General features: G+C 41.1%; 1 protein-coding gene across 9 annotated transcripts in view; it reads right to left on the reverse strand.

The window, feature by feature from the left end:
* Positions 1–6,640: 6,640 nt before the first annotated feature.
* myo18aa (myosin XVIIIAa) overlaps positions 6,641–25,772 on the reverse strand; it is a 52,192-nt gene continuing 33,060 nt past the window's right edge. For 4 of the 9 annotated variants that reach the window (XM_084104173.1, XM_084104172.1, XM_084104171.1 and 1 more), the window contains 22 exons: positions 24,973–25,101; positions 23,673–23,816; positions 23,190–23,279; positions 22,864–22,983; positions 21,348–21,468; positions 20,994–21,121; positions 20,637–20,791; positions 18,961–19,084; positions 18,609–18,809; positions 18,201–18,311; positions 18,006–18,110; positions 17,780–17,926; positions 17,547–17,660; positions 15,142–15,258; positions 14,528–14,611; positions 14,167–14,304; positions 13,666–13,851; positions 13,278–13,417; positions 13,007–13,051; positions 11,493–11,615; positions 9,051–10,489; positions 6,641–7,796 (listed from right to left, as the gene is read on the reverse strand). In XM_084104173.1, coding sequence (XP_083960299.1) covers positions 9,064–10,489; positions 11,493–11,615; positions 13,007–13,051; positions 13,278–13,417; positions 13,666–13,851; positions 14,167–14,304; positions 14,528–14,611; positions 15,142–15,258; positions 17,547–17,660; positions 17,780–17,926; positions 18,006–18,110; positions 18,201–18,311; positions 18,609–18,809; positions 18,961–19,084; positions 20,637–20,791; positions 20,994–21,121; positions 21,348–21,468; positions 22,864–22,983; positions 23,190–23,279; positions 23,673–23,816; positions 24,973–25,101 — 3,948 coding nt within the window. In that variant the 3' untranslated portion in view covers positions 6,641–7,796; positions 9,051–9,063. The remainder of the gene's footprint in view (positions 7,797–9,050; positions 10,490–11,492; positions 11,616–13,006; positions 13,052–13,277; positions 13,418–13,665; positions 13,852–14,166; positions 14,305–14,527; positions 14,612–15,141; positions 15,259–17,546; positions 17,661–17,779; positions 17,927–18,005; positions 18,111–18,200; positions 18,312–18,608; positions 18,810–18,960; positions 19,085–20,636; positions 20,792–20,993; positions 21,122–21,347; positions 21,469–22,863; positions 22,984–23,189; positions 23,280–23,672; positions 23,817–24,972; positions 25,102–25,772) is intronic. The other 5 variants (XM_084104170.1, XM_084104174.1, XM_084104177.1 and 2 more) reach the window with 5 other exon arrangements.

The following is a 25,772-nucleotide window of genomic DNA, read 5'->3' on the forward strand; positions in this document are numbered from 1 at the left end:
TTTGGTAACGCAGGTGTCCGAGCTCACCTCTCAATTCCAACGTTTGAGAGCTCCCACTGCGCCAGCCCCGCCCCCGCCTGTTCCCCCAGGGACTTTTCATCAACCAGAGCCGCGCATTCCCACACCAGAGAGGTATTCGGGCGAACCCAATCTTTGCAGAACATTTCTAACCAAGTGCTCAATTTATTTCTCTCTTCAACCTGTGACATTTGCTTCTGAGGAGTCAAAGGTAGCCTTGGTGATGACACTGCTTTCTGGACGCGCGGCTCTGTGGGGAACAGCGGTGTGGCAGAACAAGCATGAGTGCTGCTCCTCGTTCCATGCACTCGAGCAGGAGATGACGCGAGTGTTCGACCGCGCTATCGCTGGACGCGAGGCGGCCCGTCAACTTGCCGATCTTCGCCAGGACCAACAGTCAGTCTCCGACTATTCCATAGAGTTCCGGACATTGGCGGCCGAGTGCAAATGGAACGAGGAGGCGCAGTGGGACATGTTCCTGCATGGGTTGGCTGACCGCGTTCAGAGGGAAATATATACATTGGAGCTGCCCAAGAGACTGGATGGACTTATCGAGCTAGCATTACTGGTCGATGCACGTCTACAACAGAGAGAGAGCCGACCGTACCAGATGCCTGCGGCCGATTTCACCATGAGTCCCAGTACCAGGAGTATGAACGCGGTCAGTCCCTCTAACGATCCTGAACCCATGCAGGTAGGTCGAGCTCGGCTTTCCCGGGAGGAGAGAGAACACCGCCGTTCGAGGGGTCTATGTCTCTACTGCAGGGAGCCCGGCCACTTCATCAACACCTGTCCTTTAAAAGGCCAAGCCCGGCGGTAGGACGGAGGCTAATGTCGGGCGGGCTCTCCATGATCGGACCCTCGAGCGCTACTCTCCTCCCGGTTAGACTCCAGTGGGCGGAACACTCCTTCAGCTGCCAGGCGCTGGTGGATTCGGGAGCGGAAGGAAACCTTATGGACTTCTCACTGGCACGTAGACTTCACCTCCCCATCACTGCTTTAGAGAACACTATCACCATCAACGCACTCAATGGGCAAGAACTCCTGGGTATCACTCACTCCACTGGACTTATCACACTGATCACCTCGGGGAATCACACTGAGAGGACTTCACTCTACCTCACTCAGTCACCTCATGCCCCTATTGTCCTGGGTCACCCGTGGTTGGTGAAACACGGACCCAGGATAGAGTGGGGTAAAAACTCTGTTTCTGCCTGGAGTGATGACTGTTATGCCTCATGTCTTTCGTCTGCTGTTCCGTCTGTTTCTCGTTCTATGTTGCAGGAGGAGCCAGTGAATCTGTCTAACGTGCCACCGGAGTACCGCGACCTGAAGGAGGTGTTCAGTAAGTCTCGGGTTGCTTCTCTTCCTCCTCATCGTCCCTATGACTGTGCTATAGATTTACTGCCAGGTACGTCTCCGCCTAAGGGCAAGTTATATTCACTTTTTGCTCCAGAAAGGGAGGCTATGGAGAAATATATTTCTGATTCTCTAGCTACTGGGTTCATCCGCCCTTCCTCTTCTCCAGCGGGGGCGGGATTCTTTTTTGTGGGGAAGAAGGATGGTTCTCTGTGACCTTGTATTGATTACCGGGGGTTGAACAACATCACGGTAAAGAATACTTATCCTTTGCCGTTGATGTCTTCAGCTTTCGAGAGGTTGCAGGGAGCATCTATCTTCACAAAATTGGATTTACGTAATGCATATCATTTGGTTCGCATCAGGAAGGGGGATGAGTGGAAACCCGCTTTCAATACCCCCAGGGGTCACTTTGAATATTCGGTAATGCCTTTCGGATTATTGAACTCCCCAGCGGTCTTCCAGGCACTCGTCAATGATGTGTTGAGAGACATGGTTGATCAGTTCATATATGTTTACCTGGATGACATATTGATTTTTTTCTTCGTCTCTCCAGGAGCACGTTCAACACGTCAGACGAGTGCTCCAGAGGTTGCTAGAGAATGGGCTTTTTGTCAAGGCGGAGAAATGCGCTTTTCATGCACAGTCTGTTCCTTTCCTAGGGTACATCATTTCGTCTGAGGGAGTACGCATGGATCCTGAGAAGGTTAAGGCTGTGGTGGAGTGGCCAAGTCCAGATTCCCGTAAGGCCCTACAGAGGTTTCTGGGGTTCGCCAATTTCTACCGGCGTTTCATTCGCAATTTCAGCCAACTAGCCGCGCCGCTGACTGCCTTGACCTCCCCCCGAACTGCGTTCAGGTGGTCAGACACAGCCTCAGCTGTGTTTGCCAAACTGAAGGGCTGCTTTGTTTCAGCTCCCATCTTGATAGCCCCTGATTCATCACGTCAGTTTGTGGTGGAGGTCGACGCATCAGAGGTGGGGGTAGGAGCAGTGCTTTCCCAGCGTTCTCTCACGGACGTCAAGATGCATCCCTGCGCGTTTTTGTCTCGTCGTTTATCGCCTGCCGAACGTAACTATGACATTGGTAACAGAGAATTGTTGGCAGTCAAGTTAGCGTTGGAAGAATGGCGTCATTGGTTAGAAGGGTCAGGGGTACCTTTTATCGTCTGGACCGACCACAAGAACCTGGAATATATCAGAACCGCCAAAAGATTGAACTCCAGGCAGGCTCGGTGGGCACTTTTTTTCAGACGTTTTGATTTTTCTCTTTCGTACCGCCCGGGTTCCAAAAACATCAAACCCGATTCTTTATCGTGCATTTTTGACCGTTCCGAACGCCCGTCTACTCCCGAGTGCATTTTACCCGAGACCCTATTGGTCTCCACACTCACATGGGAGGTCGAATCGAAGGTCAAGACGGCCTTAGAAGGGGTAACGCCTCCGCCCGGTTGCCCACCGAATCGTTTATTTGTGCCGGAGGGATTACGGTCAGACGTTATTCAGTGGGGGCATTGTTCCAACGTAGCTTGTCATCCAGGAGTTAATCTCACCAGTTTTATGGTCAAGCAACGATTCTGGTGGCCACTTATGGCACGCGACATTCACAGTTTTGTTTTGGCTTGCTCTTTCTGTGCCACTGGTAAGACTTCCAATCGACCCCCAGATGGGTTACTCCAACCGCTGCCTGTCCCTTCGAGACCCTGGTCCCACATTGCGCTAGATTTTATCACCGCCCTCCCACCCTCTCAAGGGTACACGGTAGTTTTGACCGTGGTGGACCGATTCTCGAAGGCGGCTCATTTTATTCCCTTGCCCAAATTACTCTCAGCCAAGGAAACAGCGTTGGCCGTTGTAGATCATGTCTTTCGCTTACATGGCCTCCCGATAGACGTGGTTTCCGACAGAAAATTTGGACACAGTTTGTGTCCAAATTTTGGCGAGAGTTTTGTAGATTACTGGGAGCGACCGTTAGTCTGTCCTCAGGGTTTCACCCCCAGAGCAATGGCCAGACCGAGAGAGCCAACCAGGATTTGGAAAGAGTGTTGCGTTGTTTGACTGCCAGGAATCCTTCCTCTTGAAGCCAACATATCTCAATGGTGGAGTACGCCCACAATGCGTTACCAGTGTCATCCACGGGCCTATCTCCGTTTGAATGTAGTTTAGGTTACCAGCCACCAATTTTTCCCAGTCTGGAATCCGAAGTCGCGGTCCCCTCCGCTCACGCGTTCGTCCAGAGGTGTCACCGCACATGGACCAGAGCCCGTGAGACTCTGCTCCAAGTGGGGGCGCGCACCAAGGCTAAGGCCGATCGCCACCGGTCGAGGCCACCCGTATACGTCGCTGGTCAAAAAGTGTGGCTTTCTACCAAGAACATTCCTCTCCGTTCCGTCTCTAATAAGCTAGCTCCCAAATTCATTGGCCCGTTCACTATCACCAAAATTATTAGTCCGGTGACAGTCCGCCTCAACCTTCCTCAAGCGTACAAGAGAATTCATCCCGCCTTTCATGTCTCCAAAATAAAACCTGTGTTTCGATCGCATCTTAATCCGCCTGCCCCGGTTCCCCCCCCGCCGCGACTCGTAGATGGGGAGCCTACTTATTCGGTTAACCGTATCCTGGACTCGAGACGGAGGGGACGCGGATTCCAGTACTTGGTGGACTGGGAAGGTTACGGTCCGGAGGAGAGAAGTTGGGTTCCTGCCAGGGACATTCTGGATCACTCCCTTATCAATGATTACAATCGACAGGTAAGGGTGTCTGGGAACGCCAGGCGGCGTTCCTAGGAGGGGGGGTACTGTCACGGTTTATGGATTCATTGGCTCTCCCTCGCTATGTGTGTGCGTGTTGAGTGAATGGGCGCGGCTCATCAGCTGGCTCGTTATCCACTGATGAGCCGATCAGCGCCAGCTGTTCTGAATGAGGATATCCTATTTATTGTTTGCTCACTCGTCTTGTCTTTGTCAGATGGTTGTGGAGGATCTCCTGGGTCTGTGCTCTTTGTTCTCCTGTTTCCAGTCCTGTTTCTGTGCTGGTTCTACGACGCTTCTCCGAGGATCATCTTCCTTCACCTGGATCTCCAGGATACGGTTAACCGAATAAGTAGGCTCCCCATCTACGAGTCGCGGCGGGGGGGGAACCGGGGCAGGCGGATTAAGATGCGATCGAAACACAGGTTTTATTTTGGAGACATGAAAGGCGGGATGAATTCTCTTGTACGCTTGAGGAAGGTTGAGGCGGACTGTCACCGGACTAATAATTTTGTCATCCGCCTACTGAGTCCCTGCGTTACCGAGTCTGCCCGGGTATTATCTGCCATTCCTACACTGAGTCTGCCCGAGGATTATCTGCCATTCCTACACTGAGTTTGCCTGTGGATCATCTACTATTTCTACACTGAGTTGTTCCTGTGATTTCCGCCTGTCAGATTGAGTTCACTTGTCTTTTCTCTTTTTGACTGTGAAATAAATACCCATTCACTCGCATCTGAATCCTTGACTATTTTCTAGCGCACCATGACATCTGATTGGCCTTTGTAGAATGGCATCTCTGATGCGATTCACTTGTCAAATTAAGAAACGAATGTCTGACTATTATTCGTTAAATTGGAATTTGAAATATGCATGATTTTACAATTACTAAAAAAAAAGTATAGGAAGAATTTAAAAACCTAGCAAAATCAAACCAACCAGTTGGCTAACATTTCATTTAGTTATCTGGGAACTTAGTATACATCTAGAACTTCCTCTGACAGATGAAATCAATGCTCCATAAGCTTCTTCCAGCTATACAATTTCTTTAATACTCATCAAGAGACAAAGCAGGGGAGGCTTTAAACCGTAGTGTCCTGCAGATTTAACTTCTTCCACTGAAGAGTATCATATCAGTGAACAGGGATCAGAACAGAGAAGACATATACTGTGAATGAGCCCAAACACAAAGCAGTGGGTAATCTCTGCATGCCTCCGCTGTGCGTTCCCACAGCGCCGTTTATCTAAGGGCCCTCTGGAGACTCCAGGGATTACTTGTGTTTGCACACTGTGTTCATTCTACTCTGCTAGACAGATGTTCTTTTAAACCTTCACTCTCAGAAAAAAGGTACAAAAGCTGTCACTGGGACAGTACCCTTCAAAAGGGTTCTAATATGTACCATTTAGGTACTAATATGTACACTTTTGGTACCGATATGTACCTTTGAGGGACTAATATGCACTCTTTAGGTACAAAGGTGTACCTTTTGAAAAGGTACCGCCACAGTGACCGCTTTTGTACCTTTTTTTCTGAGTGTTGGAAAATAAGGTACATTTTCTTAATACAAAATAGTAACCCTTCTGTTATCATAATGGTGATTGAGGATAACTTTATATGAATTAAAAATTATTTACAATTTTACACACACAGACACATGTTTGTTTCACTATATCAATGAGGACATTGTATATACTTCCATTGATTTTATATCAGGTTAATGATATTTTATATCACCCTAACCCTTACCCCATCCCTAAACACAACCCTCAGATAAACATGTGCAAAACACTAGATTTAAATAAAAACATGTTTTGGCTGATTTACAAGCCATTTACAAGTGAGGACCAGTGAATTGTCCTCAATAGTCGGTTGTTATAATATTTCACTATAAAAATGAGGACATTAGGCCACGCAAAAACACACACATATATAATGAAAACAACACGTTCACACAATTATTAGTCAATAAGACCCATTATACTTTCTGTATATGCCAGGATTCTAAACCTTATGTTTAAAAGGTGTAAATGTTTCAGGCAGTTTGTGATAAAAGGAGAGGAGTTATGATGCCCTATGCTATTTTATTAGCTTGCATAAGAATTTTGGATGGGATTAGATCAAGGAAATGTAACATACCTGGAGAACAGTTGCTTAGAAAGTACACAACATGGATACTGCCATCTTGAACAGCCAAATCTGAGAAACAATCACCTGAGGTGTAATTGCCATGTGACTGATCAATCATATTAGAACTTGCAGCAGTTAAGGAAACCCCCTCCAAATTAATGGCCCTCCAAAAACTTGATGACTGATATAAACCTTCATCTCAGCCTCAGCTGACATGCCTACAAACTGCCGGTACTCTGTTCATTAACTGTCTGTTGCATATTACACAACAAATGGCAAGAACTGGCTGAATCATCCATCTCTATTGTACTACCAGGTATACGGCTGAATCTGTACCCTACTGACACTCTTTAGCCTTATCTATCAGAAATCAAGTTCACAGCCATGAAAATGGATCAACATCTTTTATTTACAATAAAATGAATGCAAAACTCTTTCTTGCATGTATATTGCTCTTATATATAATTTTTATTTTACTGCATAAGCCACTGCATAGACAAAAAGTCTCTTGTTTGCGTGAATTTTCATAATAAAAGTCTTATTTAATGCATAGAAAAACAGGAGGACACAAACACACACACACTACACATGCACACACCACACATACCCACAGACAAAACATCAGAAATTATTAAACTCCCATTAATAATACATTTTGGCTGAATTAAATTATATAGTACTAAATTATTATATTAACTTAAGGGGTATAAATATCATTTAAGGCCCAAACATGATGCACCCCCATATGAAAATAAACTCAAACGCTGCCATTAAGAAAACCAGTGCTAAATTAACTTACTCTGGTTAACAGAAGCTCATCAGCTCATAAAGAAACAAAGTAGATAAAGATAAACACCCTATTTCATTAACTGCAAACTACAGTAAAGCTCTGCTAAACAGTTCACTCAAGCAAACTCAAGGCAAAATATGTCATGAAGCAGTCACTCTTAACCCAGTGGTTCTCAACCCCAGTCCCGGCCCCCCCAACACGGCACATTTTGAGGATCTCCTTTGTCTGACACACTCATTTCAGATCTTGGAGTCTCTGCTAATGAGCTGATGACCTGAATCAGGTGTATTTGATAAGGGAGACCTACAAAATTACAGTGTTGGGGGGTGCCAGGACCAGGGTTGAGAACCACTGCTCTAACCATTCAAAATAACATTACACATTGGATAAAGATTCTCATTCCTTTTCACAATATATTACTTCATTTTCTTTAAGTGGTTGTTGACAGAGATGTGAGATCTAAATAAATACATGTGCCACACAGCTGCAGAGAAAATACTGTAAAACACATGGTATATGGAGACCAGCGGTGATGAACTGCCCAAAGTGAGTTCGTACTAGGGTAGATGAGAGGTAAACAGAGGCATTTTTCAGTGCATGTGAGCAGCAGATCAGATCTACGCAGCGCTTTCTGAAGGTTGGCTGTCACCATTGCTGTCTTTAAGGTTAGTTCTTCCAGTTTGTGTAGTGTCTTTCTCTGGTCCAGTGTTGTCTTCGTCGTTTTGCACTGAGTGCAGTCTGTAGAGAGGGGGGCTGGAGGAAAAAAAGACAAAAGATTTTTTAGAAACAGGAAATAAACAGAAGATAAAGAGAAGGTTACAGCCACCCACTCAGTGCAGACCTGTTCCTTGCGAGAGGTCAAATGTGCTCAATGCCATGCACAGATCGATAGCAGGACAAAGATCATGAGTGAATGTCCCAGATTGCTCACAAATGCACATCTGCAGTAGTGCCCAAAATATCACTCTGTTTTTAATAAGGTCCTGCTGAATTATCAGTTTAAACTCTTGCAATATCTCTAAAACTTTGTGTACTTTAATGGTGGCTTGCTACGTTTTCCTGGAACATCTTTTGTTGGTTCCGGAAAACAAAAAGTCTTAACCCTATCCCTTTACTTATCCTTTCCTAAGTACCCAACATATTCCTAACCATTACCCCTGAAATTAAATGGTTGATAATGATAAGGTTCCTAAGGTTCTGCAAGCTCCAAAATCAATTTCTAACTTACCGCAAAGATCTGATTGATAGCATGTGGTTCCAGAACCAACAAGGAACATGTCCTACTTGGTGAAATCAAGACAAGCATTCTTGTGTTAGTACTCCACTGTATGTGGGCACAATTTGAATCTGGCTGTGACATTGTTCTAACCCCAAACCATGCTTAAGCTTCAATGACAGGGCATGCTTCTCCATCCAGCGGCACAAACGAGATCATTAGATTTCATTTATTGACAGAGCTTATTAAAACTGTAACACTGTTTAGAGTAGAGCCCGACCGATATGGATTTTTTGGGGCCGATGCTGATATTAGGGAGTAAAAAAAGCCCGATATCGATATATCAGCCGATATTATTTATGTGTATATTATAGTACAGTACCAGTCAAAAGTTTGGACACACTTTCCCATTCGTGTGTTCAAACTTTTGACTGGTACTGTATATAGAATACAGTATACATAAACAGAATATAAACACATTTTTTGCAATGATCCCTCAAATGTGGTGATCAAACACCACCTGTGTGACAAAAATATGTAATGGAGGCAGGGTGAATGATAGAATGAGAATGATACATTTGAGCTGTAACCAAACTAGTTTGCATTGCATGTTCTATTCTATATTATATTCGAAATACTTTTGCATAATCTTCACTAATGACTTTGTCGTTAATGTCGGCAGACTGATAATCGGTCGGGCTCTAGTTTAGAGTTTAACACACTGCAGAACACATCATGCGTTTGGAGCTTCTTGATAACATCAACTCTTTGACTGGCCCATCCAGAGTCACCTAATAATGATCCTTATTCACTGTCAGGCTTGTAGAGATACTTCATAACCAGGCTGTCCATCTTCTTCTTCTGTTTCTTCACTTCTTTTTTGCTGGAGGGTCGTTCATCATCACTTTCCGGACCCCCATCAGAAGTTTTCTTACCCGGGGTTCTTTTAACGCTGTTCGAGCTGCGATACGAAACGGTTGATGCAGAGCCTGAAGATGATGATTCAGACTCCGATTCTGATTTGGAAGATCCAGATTCTTTCTTCCTTGAGCTTCTGGAACCTCTCTTTTCTTTCTTTCCGGAACGCCGCCGAGTGTGACCCTCATTGGAGGAGCTGTCGGACTCAGAACGCCTGCTCTTCTTCTTGTTCTTTTTCCTGCTGCTCTTGGAGCTGAAGGAACTTAACGAGCTTCCAGAACGTCCAGAATCTACAGCAGAACCTGAAGCGGAGCGTCTCAAACTCGACCCGCTGTGGCCCAGACCTTCATCGTCCTTGTCTTGCAGCAAACTCTTGATGTTCTTCCTTTCTTCTTCCTCTCCTGCACCACCACCTTTCTCCTCTTCATCTTCATCCGAGTCTTCTAAGCTACGACGTTTGAATTTGATTGGCTTGAAGCTCAGGACTTCATTAATAGCTTTTTCTAGCTCGGGGTCCAGGTAGTTGCGGTGGCTCACAGGTTTAATATCAGAGGTGTCCAGTGGGTTCTCAGAGGAGCGTAGTTGGGCAGGAGTAGACAGACTACGGCCCACTGAGCGTGGACTGTATGCGGCCACACTCACAGAGTCAATATCATCATCCTCATCAACATCATCATTATTCAAACGAACTCCGAACTCACTAAGTCGAGTGCTGTGAGCCAGGGAGATTCGAGACCCGACGCTAGTGCTCCCAGGACTACGACTTCTAGATCGTTGCCTCAGACTGGCACTCGTTGACCCGTAATCGCTGCGGCTGTCGTCCACCCAAGAAGTACTACGTCTTAAACTGAAGCTGCTCACACCAGACCGAGCATCATCATCTTGGTCCATCCCGCGGCGGGTGGAAGCTCGGCTGGGGGCCACCGAGGACACCATGGACTCCTTGTCAAATTCTGGACTGCTCTTGGTCCATCGACGGTCTAGGCCTTTCCTGGCCCTGCTGGTAGCCTCTGAATAAGCCTGGGAGATCACTGAACCCCGGTCATCCAGGTCATCACCAGTCTGAGGCCTGTCAACGGATTTGCTTTTAGCTTTGCGTAACGACAATCGGTCAGGCATGTCCGGTTGCTCCCGAAGGGCGCTGAAGAGGGAACTCTCATCCTTCTGATGGGAGCGTTTCCTGTAGCTGAGCGAGCTCATCACAGACACTGAACGGCTCTCGTCTGACTCTTTTCTTACTTCCTCCTTCCCCTCTTTTCCCTCTTTCACTTCTTTTATATCTTTCACATCAGCATTAGCAGCATTGGGGTGTCTGAGACGAACAGAAAACACATTAAAAGCGGCAGAATTGCAGATGATCAATGAATGAAACAGGATGATACCCGTGAAAGAGATAAACATGAATTCAAAGAATGAAAGAGATTTGAGAGGTAATTTAGGAGCATATTTTACACTAACCCAAGGAATAAACTTAAAAGGATTAAACTCCTAATGGCAGTTACGTAACAGTTCCCTACTAATACTACTGAGGAACAGAACAGGAACAGCAGCTCCTGGTGAGACAGTCATGAATCCAAGACCATCAAATGCTGTCTTGAACTTATATGAACTTCTCACAGATGGAGAGGTCATATGCAAGTCTTGGCTGGTTCTTTGGTAAACCACATCAGTAGCCCCCCCAATGTTCTTATCCTGTAAAAAAGCCGCCTATTCTCTTTGAACGAATGTTCAATCAGCTCTGCACAGAAAACTTTGAGGCAGGGATTATTCTGGTCATAAAACTAACAAACATGATAAGGTAACACTTTATTACACAGTCCCTGTTTCAGACATTTTTTCGTTCTTTCTTTGTTGATGACGAACACAAACTTTCTTCTAAGAGCAACATAGTCGCACGATAACTACATCATTGCGATGGCACGTGCGTCATCACTACGACACACCCCTATACGTCCTGGGTTTTTGTTCACACAGGGCATGTTCCGGGACTGATCCCGGCAATGTTACTAGGTCCCCATCCTGGCATCGATCCCGGCATCAATCCCAGGACGTGTTTGCGTTCACACAGAAGGCACTCTAGCAATTTTACCGCAATTTCCCGGGATCAAGTGTTTAAAGCTTTCAAATGATCAATTAAATATTCACCTGCACTTCCAAAGTAAGAACACAGCCTTCATTAAATGTAAACAAACTTGTCACTAGTTCCCCAACATCATTAAATGTGGTTTAATTTATCCAACTCCGAGGCCTCGTAAAATTATCTAAAGCCTTGAAATGAAACTCTAATATGCAACTAAAGGGGTTTCCATACTGACCTGGTGGTTTTCTGGGTGCCCTCATCCGTGAGCGTCTTAGTGGATCCTTTGCTTTTGGAGAGCAATGACTTCACCCCATCCACTCGGTCCTCCACCTCAGAGTCCATATCTGATTCATCTCCACTGATAACAAGAGAAGCTCAATCAGACATAGCAGCTGACATAAAGGTCATTTCGGCTGGTCAAGACAAGGTTATGATACTTCAGTTAGTTGTTAGTGCCACAACAAGTGGTTTCAATAAAAAAAATCTGGGAGAAGAGGATTTCAATCCATCCCACAGTAACTGCCTCTATTTTAGAAGATAGGGAGAGAAAGAGAAACCATTCACATCATACTTCAAAGTCAGATCTCTTACTGCATTCTCTCTGTGGAGATCTGTGAATGCAGTGGCACATGTCATATCACTACCATGAGCCTTTGCAGTAAATATTACTGTTTATACCAGGCTCTATTTTTAAGAATACACACTAAAGCTTATTCAAGCATAAACGTTTAAAAATTGCACAAACGCACAATCAGGGACGTCATGAGTGCATTGGATTTAGGCTGCAGCTGTTTGTGGAGAATTTCAACTTACCGTCACGCACAATTTAAAGCTTAAGCACACACACAGCTCACATTCTGATGCTAATCGACTGTGACAATCTGCTTTTTTTGGTTGCATATTGCAGTTCCACCCAATTACAGCAAATCAACCGAATGCAGTGGATTCCCCCCTTCCCAAATCCAAGCAGTTACACTTGCACACCAAAACACATAAACACGTAACAATGTGCTAAACACAGTTAAGTAGCAAGATGCACTAGGAATTCATAGAGCACCTGGGAAACTTTATGCTGAATCATAATTCGCTCAGGGAGTGGAAACTTCTAAATGCATTCATTTGGTATTCATTTAGTTTCTTTGTGTTTTTCAGTATATATAGATTTCCACATCTATTGACAAATTACCAATTTCCCTGACTTTTTAATGCCATGTCCATGACTTTTTTTTTTTAAAGATTGCACTCACAAAGAGCGATTTGTTGCTGATTAAATATGTCAGAGCTGAGCATAACTAGAAAAAAAAAAATCCTATTCACTATAAAAAATTCAATAATTTTGTAAAGATTAATTTTCATGAAAAAAAAAAGAAGAAAATCTAAATAAGTCTAGAAATCCCAATTTTTAAATATATATTGATATTTTCACTGGTTTTCCATGACTCTGAGGGCTCTGATGAAAAGATGGCTGGTGTTATGAGTAAAATCAGATGAGCAATAATGATAGTGTTAAACATGTACAGCACATGCTCATGAAGACAGGAAAATGCTGCTGTATTATCAAATGACTTATTAGACTAATGAATCCATTTCAGCTAAAAAAAATATTATAATACTTTCCATGTAAGACTTCATATGGTTTGTTGTACCGCAGATTAATACAATAACATTTTCCACATGCTTTTACAATGAATATAATTACAAAGTCAAACCAACAACAGATGAGAAACAAAGACCATTTAGTATCCTCACGTTTTGTTCTTTCTTTTCTGATACTTTGTCACCATGTCTTGTAAACTTCCAAAAAAAGGGGGGAAAAAAAGAGGAAAAAAAAGGAGAAAATGGAAAATGAGTAAATTGTTGATCCATTAAAATGAAATTGGAGACAGGAAACAAAAGAAGAAAAAGAAAAGCAAAATAACTGAAAAAAGTGCATGTCAACGAAAGTAACATGCAGTGGTCATCCTGATCAACTTCAGAGAAATGTTGCCATGGGAACATGACAGGAGACTAATCCTCATACCTATTGATGAGGTCGTCATCTTCATCCGTCTCCATTTCATCTTCCATAGCGGCCTGCAGGTCCCCAATCCGCTTAAAGGCCAACTTCAGATCTGCTTGTAAGCTCTGATTGGCTGCTTCCAGACTTTCAATATCCATTTCCTGTTAAAGGTCCAACCAATCAAAGTTATGAAAAATGACTGCGGTTTTAATACAGTAACCATAGTGTGTTTTATAGAAACCATTTTATAGTAATGAGGAGCCATCCATGGGTTTTACCTGTGTCCTTACAACAAATGCCACAGTTAAGCTATGGTTACTATGCATAAAAGGTGGCATTGTGGCAGTTTCTCTTCATTATAGTTGCTATAGTGATACTAAGGCAATCTCCATCCTGCTCTGGAACTCACCAGCTCATGTTTTTTGCGGCTGGCTTCGGTTTCTTTCTTAGACAGCTCAGTCATCTCCTCCTTTATGTCCCGGATCTGCCGCTGCATGCGCTTGTTCTGATCCTTCTCCCGGTTTTCGCTGGTAACACGCTGGTCTCGTTCCTCAGTCATCTTCTCCAGATTCTCCTTCAGCCGTGTTACAAGAGACTGGAGGTCGAACATGGACAGATGGAGAAGCCAAAGATGAGAGCTCATTAAAAGAATGAACTGTAAATGAATTGTGGCCATTGATGCCGTGGACGTTGTTTTAGCTCCCAATTCACTAAGAAAATTATGCATGGAATAATTTGTTGTGCTCAGTCATTGAATAAAAACTAAAATTAACATTAAATGAACTAAAACTAAAGGAAATTTACAACTAAAAGACATTTTTTTTAGAAACTAGAACTATAGCCCTGGTTCAGTGTCTTGCTATGAATTAATTGAATTTGTAATACAATATGAGTTGCACACATGACTCACCTCCAGACGTTTGGTCTGGGTCCTCTCATATTCTAGTTTGGTCTCCAGTTCACGGATTTTGGCTTCCTGACGGCTGACCAGAGATTTCTCCACCATAGACTGTTCCTGAAATTCAAGTTGTGACTGCAGGGAGTGAAGCTGCCGAAAAGAATAAAAACACACACTGAGGTTACATTCAAGATCACAAGCGACCGACCCACCGCAGTTCTCTCACTGCTTTGGCCACTAATCAATATCCACTATATAGTGAAGGAAATGGTAAATGAGGGAATAGGGGTCGATTTCGGGCTGTGTCAACTGTGTCATCCAAAAAAGGAAGAGAGCGTCTGCTTTTTGTATTTGAGGAATTTTTTTTTGGTACCTTATCCTGGATCTCTTGTTTTTCCTTCATGGCCTCCTCCACCTGGGTTTGCAGGTCACTGATTTGTGCCAGATCTCTTGTAGACTAAACACACACACATATGTAACACAGAGTTAATTTTAATTCTTAATTTGTGCTATAGTATCTTAAATGTTTTTAATGGCTGATATAATGTTGATATATATCTCTGTCTGTCGCATTCTCCAAGGTTGCATTTATTTGATCAAAAATACTGTAAAACAGTAATATTGTGAAATATTACTACAATTTAAAATAACTGTTTTCTATATTTGAATATTGTAATTTATTCCTGTGAATTTTCAGCATCATTACTCCATTCAGTCTTCAGTGTTTCTTGAGCATCAAATCAGAGCATGAGACATCCTTCAGAAATCATTCTAATATGCTGATTTGATGTGGATTTTTGTGGAAACCATGATGTATATTTTTTCAGGATTCTTTGATGATAGAAAGTTCAAAAGAACAGCATTGATTTGACAAATACAAATCTTTTACTGTCATGTTTGACCAATTTAATGCATCCTTGCTGAATAAAAGTATTAACTATATATATATATATATATATATATATATATATATATATGCATGGTCACCTGAGCCACTGCTGCTTTGTGTTTCTTCATGAGTTCGTTCATGTCCTCCTGATCCTCCTCAAAGCGAGACTGCAGGTCATTCTTCTCTCTCTGCAAACGACTTATCTGCTCCTCCAACTGAGTTAGTCAGAACAGACAAGGTTGGGTGAGTCCCTTAAATAGTTTATTCACAGGTTTTCAAGGATGAGGAAACACATCCTGTCAATGTTGGCAACTGTCTGAATTGACAGATAAATACTGCACCGAAATACAGTTTGACTAGACGCACAGCTTTTGACAGCTTTCATTCCTTTTAAAAGTTACAAATCCTATTTATTTAGCATTTTATTCTTTGTTTTCCCTGCTCTCTGTGACCCTTTTAGAGCAGAATGATCTTTTTGACCAAAAAAAACTAATATTACTTTTAATAACAGAACACTTCTCAAAATACTGTCACAGCAGCACTGCAACGTTTTAACAACTATGCTTCTGCCATTTTAGAGTAAGAACGAGAGTGGGACTAAAACACTGTCATTACACGCAGTAATTGCATATTTCTGGTTAAGGCAGTGACGAGGAGATTATACCCTTAAACTCTCCTATTTGACATCATCTCCTCTTCTTCATAAGAAATAAATCAAATGCACACCACAACTGAGCCATTTAATTCTAACTGAGTAACATGTTTCTGGGTTCTTGAAAGAGCCTTTAGAGTGATTAGAGAGAAAGGGATTGCTTTCAAATGAAGAAAGATTCAGAAAGAGTAATCAGAGAAGAGTAAAGCTGCACTGATTTTCATTTCATCTCCACCCTTTTTTCTGTCCTCAGCGAGGTGAAATGTGAAGTGACAAAATCACAGCCAATCAGAACATATTTGATGTTTAAAATTCCATGTGGAGCAGGATTTGGATCAATGAGATTTTACAGTGGGCGGGGCCAGAGAGCAAGACACTGCAGGAATGAAAACCGAGCAACTGTAAAAATGTCTTGTTGCCAGTCACAGTGTGTTACGGCAAAAACTCAGATTAACATGGAGGAGACAGGATTTAACGCTTTATCATGTTGTGCTTGGCTAGGACACCATGATTCTTTACCAGAGGTTTAAAGTTTAAACTCTAAATGGTTTTTCCATCAGCCTGAGCAGGAAAATGACTACATGCTCGTTATTTCTCTCTACCCAGCAGTTTGAGTGAATCATGACACATTTATTTTGCTCTATTCACATATTATATATATATATATATATATATATATTATATTATATCAAAACAAATATATTGCCTGACTAAAGCTCTGACAGATCTGTTGGACAAAATTTTAGTTCCCTGACTTCCTAGGTCGTCTATGAAAGCCTGTAGACTGATTTTTATGTTAAGGACGCTTTCAATGGGGAAAATCAAAAGGATTTGACATTTACACACGCTCCCGAGAGCCTCTCTTCAGTTCAATGACACATTAAATTAATGCTTAATGTTCAGGATAATGCAGAAAGGGCTATTCTGTAGTGTAATGTCAATTTGTCATGCAAAGAAAATGGATTCATTCACACAGCCAGAACGAACTATAGTCTATAGTCTCAAACATACTTTATAATTAAACTATCATAACAGTGTCATTTTAATTACCTCATCTGTCGACATCATTGTTGCAGAGCTTGTGCAAACATACCCACATCACTATGATTAGATGCTTTCTTAACTGCTGTTTTCTCTTCATTTTTCTTGAGCGTTTATTTTGTTATTGATAAAAGTGCGTAGAACATATTTAAATAAACATCTAATTGTCGCTCTCAGCAGCATGGACGGCGTCTAGATGTTCGTTAACAGTATATCGCTGCAAAGGTCTTTCCAACTTCTTTTTATTTCTAAGGAAAGAAGGAAAAAGAACTTCGCCATAGTATATCAGGGCTTGAATCTTGTTTAGTCTCTAGTACGTTACATGTGCACGAGTGCGAGCACAAGCGGTAAGTTGCTGGCTGCAGTTCACTTAACGGCCACTGGTGTCACTAATAACACAGGTTTCTGAATTCTACACATAGCCCCTTTAACTGCTCAATAACTGGAGGAACTAAATGAAACTTGTGAAACATCTGAAAATGTGGTTGGAAAGGTGATAAATGGTGTATATGAAGATCTTGTACCGTTTATGAACAATGAACTGTTCGAACAAAATGAACAAAAATAACTAACAAAATCAATCAGTAAACAAATAACCAAAAGAATCAATCACCAAACGAACAACCTAAACAATAAGAATGTTTTATACAACTAAATGACAATACCAAAATCAAACAGTAAACAAACAAACAAACATGCAGTAAATAGACAGGTCAAAACATTCTTTACTGTAAAACGTATGATTAAACGATGAAATCTTGTCCTGTTTATGAGCAAGGAACTGTTTCCAAGTAAAAGAATTCAACTCACAGACATCTTGGCTTTGGTGATGTCATCCATCTGGATATGAAGGTCTTCAATTTCCAGCTCCATGGACTTGCGTGCTTTAACTGCGGCTGCGCAGGCAAACTCGGACTCCTCCAACTAAACCAGATACAACATAAACACTCATTCGCTCGCATGAAGAAATTAGTCCTATTTTATCTATCAATCCAGTGAAGAACATAAATTATAATTTCTGCAGCTTGTGATTGTGATTCTACCTTATTTTTGAGTGCGGCGATCTCTCTCTTACTAGGCACGTTAGTCTTCAGGTGGTCCAGCATAATCTGAGCATCAGCTAGAAGAACTTTTGTGCGCTTCAGGTCCTTCCTGAGACGTTTCTCTGTCTCTACATCCTTCTGGCCAACCTGTTATATGGTGTAATAATGTGTTATGTTTTGCTGAGCGTATTGTATGCTATCTGCAATATTTGTGTTGTGTCAGTACCTGTTCCTGTGCAGTCATCAGTTTGGATTCCAGGTCTCTCTTTTCTCTCAGAACTCTCTGTTTATCGTCATATTCCTCCTCTAACTGCACTTCCATCTGCTTCAGCTACACACACACAGCAAAAGAGCCATTAGGAAACATGGAGGTCTCAAATTGTGAGAGACCTATGATAGTGTTCAGATCCTGTGTGTTCACCTTCTTACTGCAGGACAGTCTGATCTCCTCCACCTCCTCATCTTTACTGTCAAGCTCTTTAGAGTGTGTTTGTTTCAATCTCTCCATCTCCATTTCCAAACGAAGTTTAGCCTAAATCACACACACACAGATTACGTGAGGTTAACTTGATATTATCCTCTGCAAAACTGCTTCCAAGTTCCTAGTTGCAATTTTCCAAGCTGGAGGTCAGAAAGATTTGAGTTTAAGATTGAAGATTGTTTTAAAGATTTTAATCTATTATCAATATTTTACATTATTTCAGCTTTATTTCAATTAACGAAAATTATTTTAATAGTTTTCGTTTTAATTAACAATAACAACACTGGGGCTGAACAGACTGCTATTCAGAGTCGCTATCCGCCTTTTAATTCAATTTTTAGCTTGTACCTGCTCCAGCATCTGAATGGTTCCAGCCTGTTCATCAAGCTCCTCCTCTTGATCTTTGACCTTTGCTTCCAGGTCACGCAGTTGCTTCTTAAACTTTGTAATTGAAGCCTCCTCTTTGGACTCCTGAGAGGAGAGATCCTGGACCTCGGATTCCAGCTGCTCTACCTTCACACTGACCGTACACAGCTCTGTGTCCTTCTCCTATTTTTTTAAATTATACACATCAGCTTATGCTTTTATCCAGAGCAACATACCATAGAATTATTACAGAAATCTGAAGTTAAGTGTCTTGCTTAAGGACACAAGAGAGAGTGATTTTTCGATTTTTCGACTTTTCGATCTTAGTTCTCACCTCTAGCTGTTGTCTGAGTGTAAACATCTCGCCCGCCATCATATCTCTGTCTCGGGCCAGTTTCTCCCGCTGGTTCCTCTCCTTCAGTAGTTCTTCTTGAGCCTGGTTCTTCTCCACATCAAACCTGCCAGAAAATTCAGAAGATAAGCATTGAGCAAAGTAATTTCAACCACAGTATGATGGGAAAAAAACATGATAGTCTGCTCATGGGCATAAACTATCAAACAGAGATTCAGTCAGTAGGCACCAGAGCAAACATTTCCTCTTCTGCTACTGATCTTGTGGATTTTTTGATTTGAGTAATCTGATCTTCTTTTTCCATCTCAAATTCTACAGATGCTGAAAATTCTGAGCAGAATAAGGTCTATGGCACCAAGGTTACTCATGAAATGTCATGCATGTTAAGGTTTAGTTCCAGCTCTACGTCTGATCTGCTAAGCTTTAGTTATGAGCAACATCAGCCAAATACTAAACACAATTCAGCCACATGAAAAAAAACATCAAGCAGTCTAGCAATACACAAACAAAAAACAGCAATCAGACAGTAAGCTAACAGCTTAAACAACTAAACAACAAACAAAAGACTGCGATCAGACAGAAAATAACAGCTTTAAACAAAGCAACAAACAAAAGAGTGATCAGACATTAAACAAACTGCTTAAACAACTAAATAACAAACAAAAGACAGTAATCAAACAGTAAACGATTAGCTTTAACTAAACAAACAAAAGACAGAAATCAGACAGTAAAAAAAAAATCAGAAAAACAGCTTAAACAACTAAACGACAAACAAAATACACTAATCAGACAGTAAACAAATAATCATACAAGAGCCCAAACAATTATACAGTAATCAAACATCTTAAACAATCAATTGTTTAACATAAATTGCTTACTGTTTGATTAAACAAACTGTATGATTAAACAAACGTGTGATTAAATGATAAGTAAACAAACAGCCCAAACATTAAATGAACAGCCCAACTAATCAGAAAGTAAAGGAACTGTTTAATCAAACAAACGGTAAACAAAGAAACAAAAACTAAACAGACAGCTCAACCTTTCAAATTAGACACAAACAGCCCATACAAACAAACAGTAAAAAATAACCACAGAGTAAACAATAATCAAACAGAAATCTCTATAGTCAAACCTCAGCAGGTGATCAGGCAGGAGACTGAAAACAGAGACTGGTGTGTGTGTGTGTGGTCCTGGTAAACCATACATTGGGGGGACTTGTTTTGGTCCCCATGAGGAAAACAGCTTATAAATCATACTAAATTATGTTTTTTGAAAATGTAAAAATGCAGAAAGTTTTCTGTGAGGGTTGTGTTTAGGAGTAGGTTCAGGTGATAGAATATACAGTTTGAACAATATTGAAATCATGATGTCTATGGAAAGTCCCCATTTATTTGAATACAGTTCCTTGTTCATATACAGGACAAGATTTCATAGTTTGATCAAACGTTTGTTCAATCATACAATTTGTTTACTCATACAGTAAAGACTTTATTGAAAACAGTTTATTGTTTGACCCATCTCTTTACTGCATGATTGTTTGTTTACTGTTTGTTTTTGTCATTTAGTTGTATAAGCTGTTTGTTTACTTTCTGATTGTTTGGGCTGTTCATTTGCTGATTGATTCTTTTGGTTTTGTGTGTGTGATTGGCTCTTACTTCCTCTGTTTTCTCTCCAGCTCATGGTTTCGCCCCTCTTGATTTTCCAGGTGCAGTTTGGTGTCTTGCAATTCAGCTGCCAGCCGCTGGCATTTCTTCTTCAGCTGCTGGACAGATCGTTGGGACTCCTCCTGGTCAGCCTGTAACTCTGCAAACTACACACAGAGAGAGACAGGAAAGTGAAGTTTATAAAAGTCTAAAGATTCTGAAGTGTTACTGGTTTCCATCGTCAGAGAGTTATTTACTGTATTGCAGCAGAGTTTGAATTCAGATACATTTCACATTGTGTGTATAGTCTGTTTGGCAAGCCTAGTGTGTGTGCATTGTGCGTGTGTGTATTTGCCTTGTTATACTAACTTTTCTCTCCAGGTGTCTCTTGTTCTGTTGTTCTGTCTCCAGCTTGTCATCCATCTCCTGGTGGAGTTTTTTCTTTGTGAAATCCATATCCCTGATGGCACGTTCATATTTTAACCTCCATTCACCTCCTGATGTGAACACAAACACAGAGACAGAAAGATTTTTTTTGTGTGTGTGTATGTGTGTGTTTTGAGCAGTTTTTTTACCAAACTAGCACTCTTTCTGTCCCAGCAGCCAGGGAAACCATTCCTACTTCTCTAAAAAACTGATATGTTCTTATTAAAATTAAACATTTTGGTAGTCAGCTTCTGCTGCTATCTGATTGGTCATCTAGCTTGTTGTTTTGTTTTTTACCAGAATCATCATCGCCATCATTGTCCATCTCGCCGTTGAGTTCTGATGCACGAAGGAGTCTGGCCTCCATGATCTCCATCTCCATGGACTCCATCTGTTTCTTCACAGAGTCAAACTTCACCTGAGTTTCAGAAAAAGACGAGAAAAAGGTGTGTTCTCCAGCAGCCCACTCACAAAATACACTCCTACCACAACCTCCTCAGATTATAAAAGAAAGTTTTTTAACTATAAGATCTCTCCAACACTCTTTTACCACAACTTCCAGTCAATCCATGACACAAACTACTCAAAATTTAAAGCAGTTCAACTACAGTAAAGCTACACTTATAAAAAAAGTACTACTGTACTTAAAAGCCATATTGTTCGTTCACCATATTGACAACATAGTGATAAACATTAGCATTTAAAGTGCCCCTATTATGCTTTTTCGAATATTACCTTTAATGCAGTGTGCAATATAGCTGTTTGTGGATGTAAAAGGTCTGCAAAGTTTCAAAGATCAAAGTGCAAAGTCTCAATTCCTTCCTCACTTCCTTTTACATATATACGAAACAATGTAACAAATTTGCATAATGTCAGCCTATGGTCTTCATTGGCTGCCCATGAACAACATCTACTTTGACCTGTCCTCAAACACTGTGGTTGTAGCTGAGGTCTGGAAGAGTTTAGTTCATGTTGTCGACAAGAAGCTGTTTTCAGCGCTGCAAATCCACTTTGCATGGACTTCCAAAGGATGAGGATTCGCACTGGAATTGATACGTTAAATAAACGACGCCATTGTTACTGTTCTTTTCATTGTGTATACAAGCACTGAGGAAGCCTCCAGAGCTGAAAATCAGATACAGTAATGGGTGTTTCGTTTCCGACACGCGCTGTAAACAGTAGACCAATCACAACAGACTGGGCCATCTGACCAATCAGAGCAGAGTATGCTCGCGGAAAGGAGGGGTTTAGACAGACTAAATCTTCGAACAAACCATTTTCAGACTTTGAGAAATGAGGTGATATGCAATGTAGATTATGAGAAAATGAAAGTGTTTTTTTTTACCTTTGACACATGTAAATCTATTGTAGAAGACCTCCAAAACAACATTAGAAAACTTCCAAAAAAAGCATTTATAACCTTTAATATGGGCACTTTAAATATTTTACAAAAAATGCATAAAAGGTTGTTCTTGTTTATTTATTTTTTTGGTTAAATTTAAATCTTTACAATTTCTATGATTTAAATCCAAATTCATATTGGTCTGAATAAACCAATTCACTAATATGAATCCGTTTCCAACACTACATGTAAGAGACATTTTAGAGGAATGTGTTTAATTATCAACTCAGTATGCTTGGAAGTAAAACTGCACATGCAATATAATGTGACAAAATCTAGTGATGCAGTGTTTTTGTAAACTATACCACTGGAAAAGGCTCATTATTGGAAAAACTACACTATTTAACTATATAACTGAATTTACAGTTAACTTAGTAGCATCTGTCCTCTTGAAGCATGGAGGACATGTACCTGCATATCCTTCATGTCCTTCTCCAGACGCAATCTCTCGCTTGTCTCCGTCTCCAGCAGCTGGGATGTAGACTCCGCAGAATTCCTCTCATCTGAAAGCTCTGCCGTCAACTCCGTAATCTACATAAACACACATATGCATTGGTTTTTCTAATATGGTCGAGGGTTTTAATTGACTTCTACTCATATATTATCAACTCCTCAACTTAAACCTAATAGTCACAGAAACCTTCCTGCATTTTTACATTTTCATTAAGACATCACTTACTACATTTATTGTCAAAACGGTTTTCAAATAAGTCAAATAAGAGGCTTGCACATCTTACTCTGCTCTCCATTCGATCCGAGGTCAGCCGAAGCTCGTTTCTTTCCTTTTCCACCTTCTCCAGCTTCAACTTCAGATGCATGATCTCCTCCTACGAGTCAAAATACCAGCAAAATCTCAAGCACAAAACAATATTGAATATTTAGATAAGAAAAAAACAATATTTGGCCTGAGTTGGGCTAATATTGTATGATCTGATGTTTTTTTGATCAGACAAGATCTATCTGCCTTAAGGTGAGTTCAGGAAGGGGCCAGACAGCAATGTTGCAAATGCTTTGAGCTCGGATTGAGATGACGGCTTCAGGAATCAAAGAGATTTCTCAGCTCTGACGCTGATGCAACAAAAGCTCTCAGACCATGTCATCTTTAAGGCAAATGCACCCACACACACAGATAAACCTTTGCAGTCTACTGTGAGTTGAAAGAGGCTTTACATAGTGAGCAAACTGGGACATGCAATAAAGAGTAATATGGAAAGACTCACGTCTTTTCCTCGAATCTGTTCTTCGGTGAGCTGAACCTCGACTAGAGGCCGTACGGTGGTGAAGAGCTTCCACCAAGGCCAGTCCTTCACGCCATGATTCTTCTTAATGTTCTTCTGGACGCAACGGATGGCCAAATCCTGGATCTGAGAGATAGAGAGGGGTTTTTATTTATCTAAAGGAACACAAAAATTGTAATTCTGTCTTCATTTACTCTATTTCCTAATGTTGTTTATATTATAGCACATCCTAAGTCAAATCTTTTGTGCTGTTTTTTTGCTGGCCCATTTACTGACATGAGTGTGAGTGAGTGTGAAAGACGTGTGAATGACACGTGGATGAGTAAATGATGACAGAATATTCATTTTGACTGAACTATTCCTTAATTTCTGCAATATGTGAGTTCAGAACAAACAGGCTGATGATACAGATCTCCATCTGTGAATGACATGACAGTCGCATTAACAGCGTGGCATGAAATGATTAATGTTCCTTTGCAAACACAAACATAAAAGCCACAGAATGACTCTGATATGTCATTTTTGAAAAAGTACTGAAAGACTTGCCAACCAAAACTGTAAATTTGATTGGAATGAATAAAATGCACTTAGAGGATTTTGTTCAGAGGCCTGATTGCATGTCATGATCTCAAAGTGATTCGACTATAATGATACAGAGACGGCGTGATAATAATTATAATGCTTCTAGAGAAACTAAACAGGAAAGCATTTAAAACTGAAGTGTAATATTTTCAGTGTTAAAATATTTTCTACCACAGTTTATATGCAGAGACAACTATAAACGAGTGATTTGTAGATTAATTCTCAAAAAGTGTAAAAACTGTGATTTTGTGGTGCTTTCAAAAGATTATTTAGCTTTTTTTGAGCTGCCCAACAACAACATTGGCTCTACCACTGGTGCGAATTGGGGGTGGGACTATCTGTTTGGCTGACCAATGGGGCGTGGGACTATCTGTTTGGCTGACCAATGTGAGACAGGGGAGTGTTTTTGTCTGCAATTCTGCACTGTGATACTGGTGGTGCAGAAAAGACATGTTTTACCTTAAATTAAATCTAATCAACAGTTATTTTTAAATTGTAATAATATTTCACAATATTTTTGAATTTTTGATCAAATAAATGCAGCCTTGGTGAGCAAAAGAGATTTCTTGTTCGAAAACATTTTTAAAATCTTACCCACACCAAACCTTGAATTTTGTTGGAGAAATAAATGTTGAGGTTCTGTATGATTGACATTGCAATTCCAGCACAGGACTGAAGCAAAACAGAAAATCGACTTTACCTTCCTCTTTTTGAAGGCCTGTCGAGACAGAAAGCCCCTGCAGGCAGCCTGGAACAGCGTGATGTTCTGTCTGGTGTGTTCATCCCTCTGTCCCTCTAGTTTAGCCACTGTTCCAGCCCTGAAGAACACCTAACACACACACCAACACAGTTGTGAGAACAGCAAAGGGAGCATGTTAAAAGTGCATATTATGATGGTCATAAAATTTAATAGTAGTAAAAGAGATGTGAATAAACTCATATGGAGTAAGCATAAGCATACGCGTAAGCACATTAATGTTTTTTGTAATGAATTAATGAATGGTCTTCAATCAATTTAATATGAAAAATAATATGGATATATTTCTTTAACAGCAAGAGAGAGGTGGCTTTTCTATCCATTTCAGTATCAGTTTTCTTTTACTTATTCAAATAAAAAAATCGGAAAAAATCGAATGCTAATTACAATCATGCAACTATTTTATCTAGTGTCAACATCTGACCACAACAATCTGAACAAACCAAGTAAATCAATGTCCATTTAACGCCTATTTGGTTTATTTTTCATTGCCAGTAATCGTAAGAGCACAAGTCGAGCAGAACTGACAGGAGATGCTGGTAGAGTTGTAAATCAGTTTGTTTTTGTTGCTCGAATCCTTCATGAAGGGCCCCTGACATTGTAATCTATTTCGGAGCGCAGTTCAGCCTTCGTAAACCTTTACGCCGATTGCAGCTGCCACAAAATAATGACCAACTATTCCAATTTATAATCCGGTCCAATAAATCTCCATTCTTCTGGGAACGCACCAGGCGGGGCTTGTT

This window comes from Abramis brama, assembly GCF_963993115.1.
Source record: "Abramis brama genome assembly, chromosome: 25".
NCBI lineage: Eukaryota > Metazoa > Chordata > Actinopteri > Cypriniformes > Leuciscidae > Abramis > Abramis brama.